The 12,062-nt window shown below is 40.7% G+C and overlaps 1 protein-coding gene across 1 annotated transcript; it reads right to left on the bottom strand.

Annotated features, from left to right (window-relative positions):
• Window positions 1-774: 774 nt before the first annotated feature.
• Window positions 775-11,732, bottom strand: LOC110489869 (dual specificity protein kinase Ttk). Its single transcript, XM_021562824.3, has 24 exons — window positions 11,174-11,732; window positions 9,584-9,806; window positions 8,937-9,043; window positions 8,300-8,443; window positions 7,813-7,924; window positions 7,602-7,686; window positions 6,961-7,067; window positions 6,792-6,873; window positions 6,483-6,591; window positions 6,061-6,283; window positions 5,824-5,930; window positions 5,563-5,706; window positions 5,172-5,338; window positions 4,811-4,950; window positions 4,268-4,400; window positions 3,977-4,069; window positions 3,590-3,747; window positions 2,695-2,846; window positions 2,430-2,554; window positions 2,246-2,320; window positions 1,930-2,106; window positions 1,715-1,814; window positions 1,494-1,579; window positions 775-1,407 (listed from the first exon to the last, which is right to left on the bottom strand). Exons 1-24 carry the CDS (start codon window positions 11,262-11,264, stop codon window positions 1,321-1,323), a joined length of 3,027 nt encoding a protein of 1,008 aa, XP_021418499.3. The 5' UTR covers window positions 11,265-11,732; the 3' UTR covers window positions 775-1,320.
• Window positions 11,733-12,062: the final 330 nt, after the last annotated feature.

Here is a 12,062-nt window from a genome sequence, read left to right as displayed (position 1 = left end):
GTGAAGCACGGTTGCATCATGTTGTGGGGGTGCTTTGCTGCAGGAGGGACTGGTGCATTCACAAAATAGATGGCAAGGAAAATTATGTGGATATATTGAAGCAACATCTCAAGACATCAGTCAGGAAGTTAAAGCTTGGTCGCAAATGGGTCTTCCAAATGGACAACTTCCAAAGTTGAGGCAAAATTGCTTAAGGACAACAAAGTCAAGGTATTGGAGTGGCCACCACAAAGCTCTGACCGCAATCCTACAGAAAATTTGTGGGCAGAACTGAAAAAGCATGTGTGATCAAGGAGGCCTACAAACCTGACTCCGTTACACCAGCTCTGTCAGGAGGAATGGGCCAAAATTCACCCAACTTATTGTGGGAAGCTTGTGGAAGGCTACCCGAAACATTTGACCCAAGTTAAACAATTTAAAGGCAATGCTACCAAATACTAATTGTGTGTATGTAAACGTCTGACCCACTGGGAATGTGAAAGAAATAAAAACTGAAATAAAAGCTGAAAGAAATAAATCACTCTATTTTTGACATTTCACATTCTTAAAATAAAGTGGTGATCCTAACTGACCTAAGACAGGGAATTTTTACTAGGATTAAATGTCAGGAATTGTGAAAAACTGAGTGTAAATGTATTTGGCTAACATGTATGTAAACATGTATGTAAACTTCCGAATTCAACTGTATATACTGTATATACTGTATACTGTATACACACCTATAAATAACTACAGATGAAATTGACAGCTGAAAGAAATAAACATCAATAATACAGTTAGCTAGTTCATTTGTTGAGCATTTTTTTTGTAGTTACATGTTTGAGAGTACAGTAAAATGTGCAAAGTAAGGAAACACAAAAAAAGTGTCCATCTTAAAAAGAAAAAAAAGTGTAGATCCGTATCCTTCAAGATGCGAGCAAGGGGAAGTCATGAAGACATGAGAGAATAAAACATGGAGATGGTAGAGCTCTCTAGGGCATTTATGGACCCTGCTTAAAAACAGTTCAAATGCTTCCTTCTTTCCTCCCATCCTCTGTGTTATCACTGATCTAACATACTTGGATAGAATAAAAGCAAAGGTTCCACTTCATAGCTTTCACCATTCCAGACATGACAGATCAGTGATTACTTTAAAAAGGGGAAGGAAACATTTTCAAAGTATTCAAACAGGGCCAGTGTACTGCCAAACAGCATGTATTTTTCCGGTTGTGCTGAAGCATGGAATGGGCAGTGTATCTATTGGGTAAAGCTCGACTTAGGCTAGGAATGGAGTCCCATCTGCTGACCCCTTTGTTTTTTTTTAGGCCATCAGTGGAGCATCTACATCTTCCAGTTGAGATGGCTGGATGACTTTACACACCCTGCAGCGTCCAGTTTCCGACCACTGTTGCACATTTTCGCCAAGTTCTGTCGATTGCAGAGAAGACGCCAGTCAGTTAAAGCAAACGACGATAAGACAATTATTATTGGAAATTCCACATTGTCATGCTTACATTAGCAGCCCTGGCAATGCTGTTGGGAGACTGTAAGGCAGCGAGCTCGTTGAGGATCCTCTTCAGATCATTATTGTCAGGAGGTGCTGAAAGGAGATAGGGAGGCAGACAAAATGAAAGTTGGTGCAATAATTTCTTTTATTTAAAAAAATAAATAAAAACACTTGGTATTATGGCAGGTATGAGGTATAAATATGCATAATGTGTGCGCGTTTATGTACCTGGCACAGGTGACTGTTGCTGAGACTGAAGCTTTAGGTATGAATGCTCCAGCAGCTCCGCGATGGAAATCCGCTCTCTTGGGTTTCGTACCAAGCACCTCTGGTGGTAGGGAAAAAAAACATAACCCACCAGATCCCATGTATCCATGTCATTCACACTAAATCAAAACTCAACCAAAAAGCCAATACATTGCAGAATGAATGGAATCGCTCACCTTCAACACATCCAGCAGATCCTTCTCTGCAATGTCAGGGAACTCCATCTCATGGGTCGGGTCAATGATGGCGTGTAGCTTGGTGATCTGGTTGGTGATGGTCTGGAATGGAGCCTTCCCATAGGTCATGCAGTACATGATGCAACCAAGGGACCACACATCACCTTTAGTACTAATCTATGAATCAAATCAACAGATTCATTATACATCATTAAACATGCATAATCTTCCAACATTGATATAAATGAGTTCATATGGAATATGCATGTATTAAAAATACATTGTTTTGGATAAGAAGGAAGGGACATCAGCGCACCTTAGAGCTTGCCTTCCCTGGCTGGGATGAAGTGTCTTTGATGGCTTCAGGGGGCATGTAGTTCAAGGTCCCAACCTGTGTTTAGGATTTTTTTCTTGAAGATCAATATCCTTATTCTGGAAAGCTTCTGGTTATGTACACATACATTATTAACTACAGTTGGAGATGGGGGTTGTGCTCTTACCTGAGAATCTTTCATAATGCTTGTCACATCAGGCTGGATGCTGTTTGCAATGCCAAAGTCAATCAATTTCAGCGAGGCATTCACAATCACAAAATTGGCTGGCTTCAAGTCACAATGGACAATACCTACACAAAAAAAAAGTTACAGAAAAAAGTTAAAAGGCTTGTCGTAGAGACTGCAATGCTTGGGTATGAGGAACTTAGAAAACATAAGGGATACTGATGAAGAGAGATACAGAGGTCAAGATAGATGGAGAGATAATAACCATGTTTGTGGATGGTCTGGACTGCCTCCAGCATATTCTTCCAGTATAACTTCCTCTCCAGCGGGTTGATAGTTTTACGGTTGCGTAGCCAGGTGCTGAGGTCCAGGTTACCACATTCCATCAGCATGTAGATGTAGCTGTTGGTTATTTCACTGGAATAAAAGAGATAAAAAGCACTGCTCACTGGGAATCACATGACATGTATAGTGGGATGGAACAGAGGACCACAATCAAAATACGTTGTGTCGGGGCCTCCCGAGTGGCACAGTGGTCTAAGGCACTGCATCGCAGTGTTGAGGCGTTACTACAGCCTGGGGATCGATCCCAGGCTGTGTCACAGCCAGACGTGACCGGGAGTCCCATAGGGCGGCGCACAATTGGCCCAGCGTCTTCCGGGTTAGGGGAGGGTTTTGGCCAGGGGGCTTTCCTTGGCTCATCGCGCTCTAGCGACTCCTTGTGGCGGGCGCCTGCAAGCTGACTTCACTCGTCAGCAGAACTGTTTCCTCTGACACATTGGTGCAGCTGGCTTCAAGGTTAAACGAGCAGGTGTTAAGAAGCAGTGCAGCTTTGCGGGTCATTTTTCGGAGGACGCATGACTCAACCTTCGCCTCTCCCGTTGGGGAGTTGATACAAGATTGATGACACTTGATGACACAAGATCGTAACTACCAATTGGACATCACGAAAATGGGGTAAAAAAACAAACACATTTGAAATACGTTGTGTTATTCTTAATTTTTAAATTTTATTTAGGCCATGTGTATTTTATTTTTATGTACGTACCAGTACCACAAGTTTTTCTTATGTTTTGGATATATACGTATGTGTATGCATTTTCATCAAAAAATATAATAAATGTACCCTAGCTGAATAAGTCAGAGTAGTGAACACTCACTAATCATACAGCTTGATGATCTGATCACTGTACTGCTGCAGGCGATTGAGATGCTCTATCTCGTTCTTGTAGCTCTCCACTGTCTGGGCATCGGCCTCCTCCAGGTTCACATATTTCACAGCAAACAGCTGATTACGTTGGTCCAGAACCTGGTACACCTGAAAAGACAGAGAACCTACCATCAAACCAGCTGAAAAAACATCCAATTAGCCCAAAAAACACCTGTAGTACTTCCCTGGTATCTTCAGGTTTCAAACCAATTGAAACAGGGAAGTACCATCTTAAATTGTCCAACAAGTAAGTTGTCTGTTTTTTGTTTTCCGTTGCACAATGTTATGAGAGCTTTTGTTACATTGTGCCCTAATGAACAAGACAACTAACCCCTACCTTACTGGATCCACCTCGGCCAATCATCTTCAGGACGAGGAACCGTTTGCCCTTTATCACAATGGACTCGTTTGAGAGAGCAACGGCAGAACCCTGAAGTAACAGACAAGTGCAGAGTCATTCAACCATAGAGTCCACATTTCATTTGACAATAGGCCTATAATTTAAACAGCAAACTCACAAAAAGAGAACATAACTAGGGCCATGACTTTGTTCCTCCTGACCTGACTGCGTTTTGCCTGTTCAGGTCAAGTGATCAGGGAAATCCCATGGATGGCATTTGTGGTTTACCTGGTGGGTCTGTTGGGCATAGGACACCTGGCTGAGGGGGGTGCACGGCTGCTGCTGGGCAGGGCCGGCTTTATGGGCTGCTGAGAGAGGGCCCGCATATGGGGAGTTCCTCTTGACCCCAGGGGTAAAGTAACTGTGAAGAGAGGGGAATTCAAATGTCAAAGAAAGTGCTTCCCATCTTTCCTCTGGATTCCAAGACTAAATGCACTCACAGATCTCACTACACTGTCTGCCGTGACTGTTACTTACGCCATGTCACAGTATGGATGACAGTCTTAAATTTGCATTATGACAGTTCAGATTTAAATATGATAATTTTTCCACAAGGTAGTTCTCAAAGTAACTTTAGTTCAACTATATTTTTCTTGAGGGCAGCTTTAATGTAGCTCAACTTCTTGCAATGGGAAGTAATTGGTAATCCCCAACACTGACAATACCATTTCCTAATATCTCAAGAGCTGAAATAGAATCATTAGATTATGCTGATTAGGATCATTGTACAAGAGCTGTTATGTTATATACATGTCCTATCCAGCCCCTCACCTGTTGGCCCTGGTGTCTTTGTAGTTGGGCATCTGGCAGGCGACGGGTGGGTTGAGTCTGGACGGGAGAGGAAGTGATGGGGTGGGTAGAGAGTCCACCAGACGTGGAATGGGCGTGAAATCAGGAGGGGTGTGCTTCTCCTGATGACGACCAAACACACACACAACGTTAAACTCAGGAGGTTAAAATAGAAGAACCCAAAAGAAAACAAAAATATAAGTATTGAGTGTCAAAACAGAGGCCAAAAGAGAGAGGTTTTAACTCAGTCTTAAGAATGAACAAACTAAATTGGAGTTTGATGCCAGCACATTCTATGTTGATAACATAGTTGTAACCCCAAAAATAAAATGGAAAGACAAACCTCTGGAGACACGACTCTGCTTACATGGGCTGGTATTTTCCACCCTGAAGACAGCTCCATGCTAGAGGGTTTGGGCTGTGTCTGGCTCAGAGGTAAACGGGTGGGAATCTCCGGCTCCCTCTCTCTACCATAGTTTGACAGACTCAATGACCCGTGAGACAGTGGCTCTAAAAAAAGAAACACACATAAGGCATCTATTCAACTAAAACTTACATCAGGTTTGCAAGCTTTAAGCTTGAAGCCGTTATCACTTTGTAATCAGGATGAACAGGGTCATGTTCATTTGGTACCAAACAGGAGAAAACAGAGAGGGACTCTGTTTTCCATTTCATGCCCTAATGAACACCACCAAGACATACAGCATAATTGACTACATTTAAATGAAACCTACCTGGGAGACTCTCTCGGTCTTCTGCGGGGAGAAACTGATAATTCCCAGCTTTTAGTTTCTGCATTGCAGTCTCAATTAGTTCAGTGGGCTTTGCGTTCACCTGGAGGCCTTTCTGTAGTATTGACGTGCCTTTCTTGACCTGAGCTTTTGGAAGAATATGAACAAAAATCTCTTTAGTATTAAAATATAAATGTTCAGTGTCTAAATCATATATTATGCACAATCGTTTATGTAAAATAAAAATAAAAAAGAGCAATCTACCTCGAGCAACCTCAAACTGAGCATGTGCTATGTGCACAAAGGCAAAGCTTTTGTAGTTGGATCTCGCAACGATGAAGTTGTCCCGAGCATCATCTGGGTCATCAATGCTACAGAGGACATTTTTTTAAAAAGTAAAAAATTATACAGTCATCAAACCAATTCTAGAACACTGGATAACGTATGTGAATATATGCAGTTTTTTTTTTTATACCCAAAAACATCCTGAAGTACACTCACCCTTTGAGTTCAGCATATCGGACCAGCATCTTGGCATAGCTCTCACTGTTGCTGTACATTCCCAATGGCAGTCTGGAGAAGACTCTGGAATAGCTGTCCTTCAGCTTTAGGAGAAGGTTGGTGTCTGTCTGAGGATTGCCCCTCTTCTCCAGCTTGGTCAGATACATCCGGCAAGCCTCAGGGGAGTTGGAACCAATTATCTGGTTTATATTGTCAGTGGTATCTACCATTGAAACAGCAGAGAACATAAACTCGATATGCGTGAGAATACATTTTTTCCCCAAGTTTACCATTCCGTTAGTGCGCACCTCTATGAATATGTTGGTGTGCGCCAACTAATGCTTCTCACTAAACAAGCATTTTTGCACCGTCATCAACTAGGCCAAAATGGTTTCACTTCAATGTAAAGGTACTGTACATACCTTCCATCCTAGTGTCATCTCTCCTATCTTGCCTGTGCAGCAGTGTAGTGGTGGAGTCCACAATTCCCATGTCCTTCCATGGGCATGGCTCAGGGCTAATGATAGGTGTCTGAGAGAGCAAATCAACAATGATATATATGACTGTCCCAATCAACTCCAGTCTTTAAAATAAGATTATGTAAGATGTCACTTTACTATGCTCTGCTCTCCATGTTATTGTATATAATTGTAAACAGTTGGGCCAGGCACTAGAAAATTATTCAACAATCTATAATTACCACTGAAAGGTGGGGATTTTCATTCACAAACCTTTAGATTGAGGAAATCCCCATCTTCAACACGCTTCTTGGCCGAGGACAAGGATAACATCGCACTTGAACCAGAAGTTTGCCTAAAACAAAGTTCCATTCATCAGTTTAGGCTTTGTAATCCTGTGTGTTCTGATAGTGTTCCCTTGACATCGGTAAAGAATGCTTACCTGGACAAGCTACTTGAGATGAGAGCCTCCATCTTCACTTGTCTTCCATCACTGTCATCATCATCCATTTCTGAGATTGCCTGTAGTCTACTGCTCTCTCTCCCTGCCTAGAGGCAGGATAATAAAGAACAGGATATTATTTAAAACCAGAGAAGTGATAGAAAAACTACTTTAAAACTAGGGGTGGGAATATGCCAAGCACCTCACGATATGATATTCTCATGATACTTAGGTACCGATACGGTATGTATTGCGGTTCTCACGATTCTATATGCATTGTGATTCGATACTGTGATTTAATTGCGATTTGATGTTCCAAACATAACCCTCATTATATGTCTGCTGCAGAGACAAGAGAGAGCCATAATAAAAAAAACAAGTTTTGATCAGTCATGAAAAAAAGATGAGACAAGATGTTGGCTCACTATTTAAAAATAATATGGAGAACAAGCTATAGGATGAAAAGTATCCGGGTTTTGCCGCAGGTACAGCCAACTAGCACTAGCTAACGCTACCTAACAAAAAACAATCGATACTTGTCAAAGTATCGATACAATATTATCCCAAAAAATATTGCGATATGTAACTGTATCAATTACCACCACCCCCCCACCCCAACACTACTACTAATAAAAACTAACCATGCCAACGGCTCTCTTTCGTTGAGAACCAGACCTCCAAGCTGGAACCTTGTCCTCTTGGGGTCCATTCCGTGGTTCCATTGTTCTAAGAGAATGAGAAGACCTGTGTCAATTGTTTTTCACGAGACAGAATAGAAGAATGTAAAGGAAAACAAAGAGAGAAGCTTGGTGTGAGAACTTGGAACTGTAAAAAACAAAACACTTCTTTTACCCTGAAGAAAAAATACTGGAAAGCTGCAAGTCGCCTGTACCGTCGGAGTTTCTCGAGACTTTGCGAAATTCTGTTCCATTTTTCGCAGAACCATGTGTATTATAAGTTGAGACTGAAGGAAAAATAGTTTTGACAAAACATGAAGACAATTAATATACAGTACTAGTACACAAAAGTAGCATAAAAGCTGTGATTGCATTAAAAAAAATCTAGGCTGAAGAAACATGGTCATGTATTTATTTATTATATAAATCAAGATTTTTTTCTTTTTTACCTTTATTTAACTAGGCAAATCAGTTAAGAACATATTATTTTCAATGACAGCCTAGGAACTGTGGGTTAACTGCCTTGTTCAGGGGCAGAACAACAGATTTTTACCTTGTCAGCTCAGGGATTCGATCTTGCAAAATGTTGGTTACTAGTCCAATGCTCTAACCACTAGGCTACCTGCCTCCCCGATGGTCTTCAGGTTAATAAAAAAACAAACCTGGTACATTTTCCTTATCCTCAGAGGAAAGAAGTTCTGCTTTGCCCAAAGTCAAGTTCTGCATAGCAGCCTCCAGCAGGTCGTTGGGTTTGGCACTCAGTTCAATGGCCCTCTGAAGTATCCAATTACTTTTCTTTGTGTTGCCTTTTGAGATGGGGGAGTAAAAAATAATAAAAAATAAACTTACTGACTAGATGTTTTCATTTATTTAACTAGGCAAGTCATTTAAGAACAAATTCTTATTTACAATGACAACTCACCGGGAGACAGTGGGTTAACTGCCTTGTTCAGGGGCAGAATGACAGATTTTTACCTTGTCAGCTCGGGTATTCGATCTAGCAACCTTTCGGTTACTGGCCCAACGCTCTAACCACTAGGCTACCTACCAATAGTACTTTCCTGAAGCATTATGGAGTTTCTGAATGTGAGCTTCACAGATTGGACTGATGCATGTATCGTCAGTAAATAAATAAGATGTTAGAGATACAATAGTTGCTATGGGTGTATGAGTATTTATCAATATGAGAAAGCTGGTAAATCCATAGAGCTAAAGTTTAGTAAATAACCCAAATTGTGTCATCTGTGTGTATAAATCATCTACGACAGTCAAACCTAAGATTGTTGTGCATCTCTCTACCTTGAGACAGTTCAAACTGAGCGTGTGCAATGTGGACAAAAGCAAAATCCTGGCAGTGTGTAGTCGCAACATTGAAGTTGTCCTCTGCCCCCTTGGTGTCTTGGATTCTGAAAGATATTAAAGGACTCATTTGACAGACCTAAACTAAATACTAAAAAGAGCTCTTTGCAAAGGGGCAATCTGGGATTGGTACATCCATTTTTTGGATTTAAACTAGGAAATTAGCCATTGATTTTTGGAAGAAAATACATTTACTAGTATACATTTCTCATGAGCTTAGTTCAACTGTCGTAATCCATCAGAACCCAACATCTAAACTTATTTGTAAACCATGTAATTGTAAACAAAGACTGAATAGCTTCAAAACATGGATAAAACTATAATTTTGAACTCATGGATGGTCAGTCCTTGCATCCATGAATTTGAGTGGTTAAATTTCTCTAACCTTATCCCTCAGCTGCTAACCAAAAAGTGTCAGGGCACCCACTTTGTTGTTTTCCCGAATCCCAGATTGCCACTTTAAATATTATTAATACACCCTACACATTGTATTTTTAACTGATGTAGCTAAAGTACAATCACAGAGGAACATGTTGCAAAACAAGGCTCAACCATCTCATAGAAAAGTATGATCACGGATCACTCACACATTCAGCTCTGCAAATCTGACCAGCATTCTGGCATAGCTCTCATTTTTGCAGTGTTTTCCCAGTGGCATAGTTGAGAATACACGGGTATAGAAGTCTGTAAGCTTTGTGAGATGACTAGGATCCAAGTGAGGGTCTCCTTTCTTCTCCAAATCCATCAGATATGCGAGACACGTTTCAGGGGAATTTGAGCCAATGGCCTGGTTGATATTATCAGTTTCATCTGCATGAAAATGCGAGGAAAAAAGACAGTGGGTGACCATTTACAGTACCAATCAAAAGTTGACACACCTAGTCATTCACTGGTTTCTCTTTATTTTTTACTATATTGTAGAATAATAGTGAAGACATCAAAACTATGAATTAACACATACGGAATCATGTAGTAACCAAATGTTTTAGCAATAAAAATACTTAATATTCTTCAAAGTAGCCACCCTTTGCCTTGATGACAGCTTTGAAAACTCTTGGCATTCTCTCAACCAGCTTCATGAGTAATGCTTTTCTAACAGTCTTGAAGGAGTTGCCACATATGCTGAGCACTTGTTGGCTGCTTTTCCTTCACTCGGCGGTCCAACTCATCCCAAACCATTGAATTGGGTTGAGGTCAGGTGATTGTGGATTCCAGGTCATCTGATGCAGCACTCCATCACTCTCCTTCTTGGTCAAATAGCCCTCACACAGCCTGTAGGTGTGTTGGGTCATTGTCCTGTTGAAAAACAAATGATAGTCCCACTAAGCGCAAACCAGATGGGATTGCATATCGAAATTCACGCAATTCATGTGTGGTTCCCACACATGCAAAGATCATTTGTTCACCTACTCTGTCGCACAAAGACACAGCAGCTGGAACCAAAAATCTCAAATTTGGACTCATCAGACCAAAGGACAGATTTTCAGCGCTCGTGTTTCTTGGTGTCCTTTAGTAGTGGTTTCTTTGCAGCAATTCAACCATGAAGGCCTGATTCACGCAGTCTCCTCTGAACAGTTGATGTTGAGATGTGTCTATTACTTGAACGCTGTAAAGTATTTATTTGGGCTGCAATCTGAGGTGCAGTTAACTCTAATGAACTTATCCTTTGCAGCAGAGGTAACTTGGGGTCTTCCTTTCCTGTGGTGGTCCTCATGAGAGCCAGTTTCATCATAGAGCTTGATGTTCTTTCCTACTACACTTGAAGAAACTTTCAGTTCTTGAAATGTTCCGTATTGACTTGTCACAACACAACTGATTGGCTCAAATGCATTAAGAAGGAATGAAATTCAACACATTAACTTAACAATGAACACCTGTTAATTGAATTCCAGGTGACCACCTCATAAAGCTGGTTGAGATAATGCAAAAATGTACAAAGCTGTCATCAAGGCAATTTTACAGTTTTGGTTACTACATGATTCCATAGTTTGTCTTCACTATTATTCTACAATGTAGAAAATAGTGATACAAAGACAAACCCTGGAATGAGTAGGTGTTCAAACTTTTGACTGATACTGTATTTGCAAACTTAGTGGTCTTATATACGGGCATATCATTATGTACAATATATGACGCATTTTGTCTTCGCCATGGAACGTATTAAAACGTGTTATTACCTTCGATTAAATATCTTGTTTTAATTCGGTCGAGCTTCTGACATAACATGGCAAGTTGGTGCTGTCTGTCTGTATGCTCCTCCTCCAACATCTCTGCAGAATGTAGCTAATATGTTGAGGCAGCTAACGTTACTGTGAGCCTAGCTATCTATACACACAAATATGACATTACGCTATAGTGCGATATATACTTCTGATGTGTGAATTAACAAGCAGAAAACGGACCCTGGTGTAAATAACCAGCTGGTTGGGATATGTGTAGCTAAGTTAACGCCTTTAGGTATCTAACCATCTGCATATTGTCTGGCCAAAGCAAAGCTAGCTTAGCTAATAACGTTAGCTACGGGTCGTTGCGGAGCACAAAGACGTGCAAAGCTAAAAAGCAATCCAAATCACTTTTTTTTTTACACCGTACATTAGATTAAAACGAATCTCACATTTTCTACAAATGTACTTTCACGTGAAAGAATTATACTTCATTACAAAAAAACGTATGTTTGTTCATAACACACTTAGTTTAAAAATCACCACTTCCAATTACTTCGTAAGCTCATTGGTCAGTTTATATGGTTGACTACGCCCCCAAATATTCGAAATACTCCTCCCACTTCGATGAAAATGATTTGAAATTATGCTCCGGGACTCCGGCCATCTGACCATCCGTTCCAAGGGTTCAATTAGAAATCGTGCGGACCTGAATATAGTTGATGATCCCTGCAATATTGCAATGTGTTAGTGGGCTACGGGGTGCCCTAATTAGTTGGCCATAATAAATCCAGTTTGCCTGGATGACATTTATGCTTTTATTAACCAAATACTGTTTTGTTTTAGCTTATTACATTTCACATAACAGCTCGTTCAGGGAAGACAAATAAAGCCAAAGTCCTAT

Source organism: Oncorhynchus mykiss, chromosome 2, assembly GCF_057628025.1.
Source record: "Oncorhynchus mykiss isolate SJ-2025 chromosome 2, ASM5762802v1, whole genome shotgun sequence".
Lineage (NCBI taxonomy): Eukaryota > Metazoa > Chordata > Actinopteri > Salmoniformes > Salmonidae > Oncorhynchus > Oncorhynchus mykiss.
Note: the sequence above shows the minus strand (reverse complement) of the source record. Positions and strands in the feature narration are given on the sequence as shown.

What these genes read in the sequence shown, in the direction of transcription:
- LOC110489869 (XM_021562824.3), bottom strand. Translation starts at nt 11,264, where the DNA reads ATGTTGGAGGAGGAGCATACAGACAGACAGCACCAACTTGCCATGTTA. An exon ending in AGATGACACTAGGATGGAAG is followed by an intron (nt 6,284 to 6,482) that starts GTATGTACAGTA and finishes TTTCAATGGTAG; the next exon opens with ATACCACTGACAATATAAAC. An exon ending in GCAACAGTCACCTGTGCCAG is followed by an intron (nt 1,580 to 1,714) that starts GTACATAAACGC and finishes ATCTCCTTTCAG; the next exon opens with CACCTCCTGACAATAATGAT.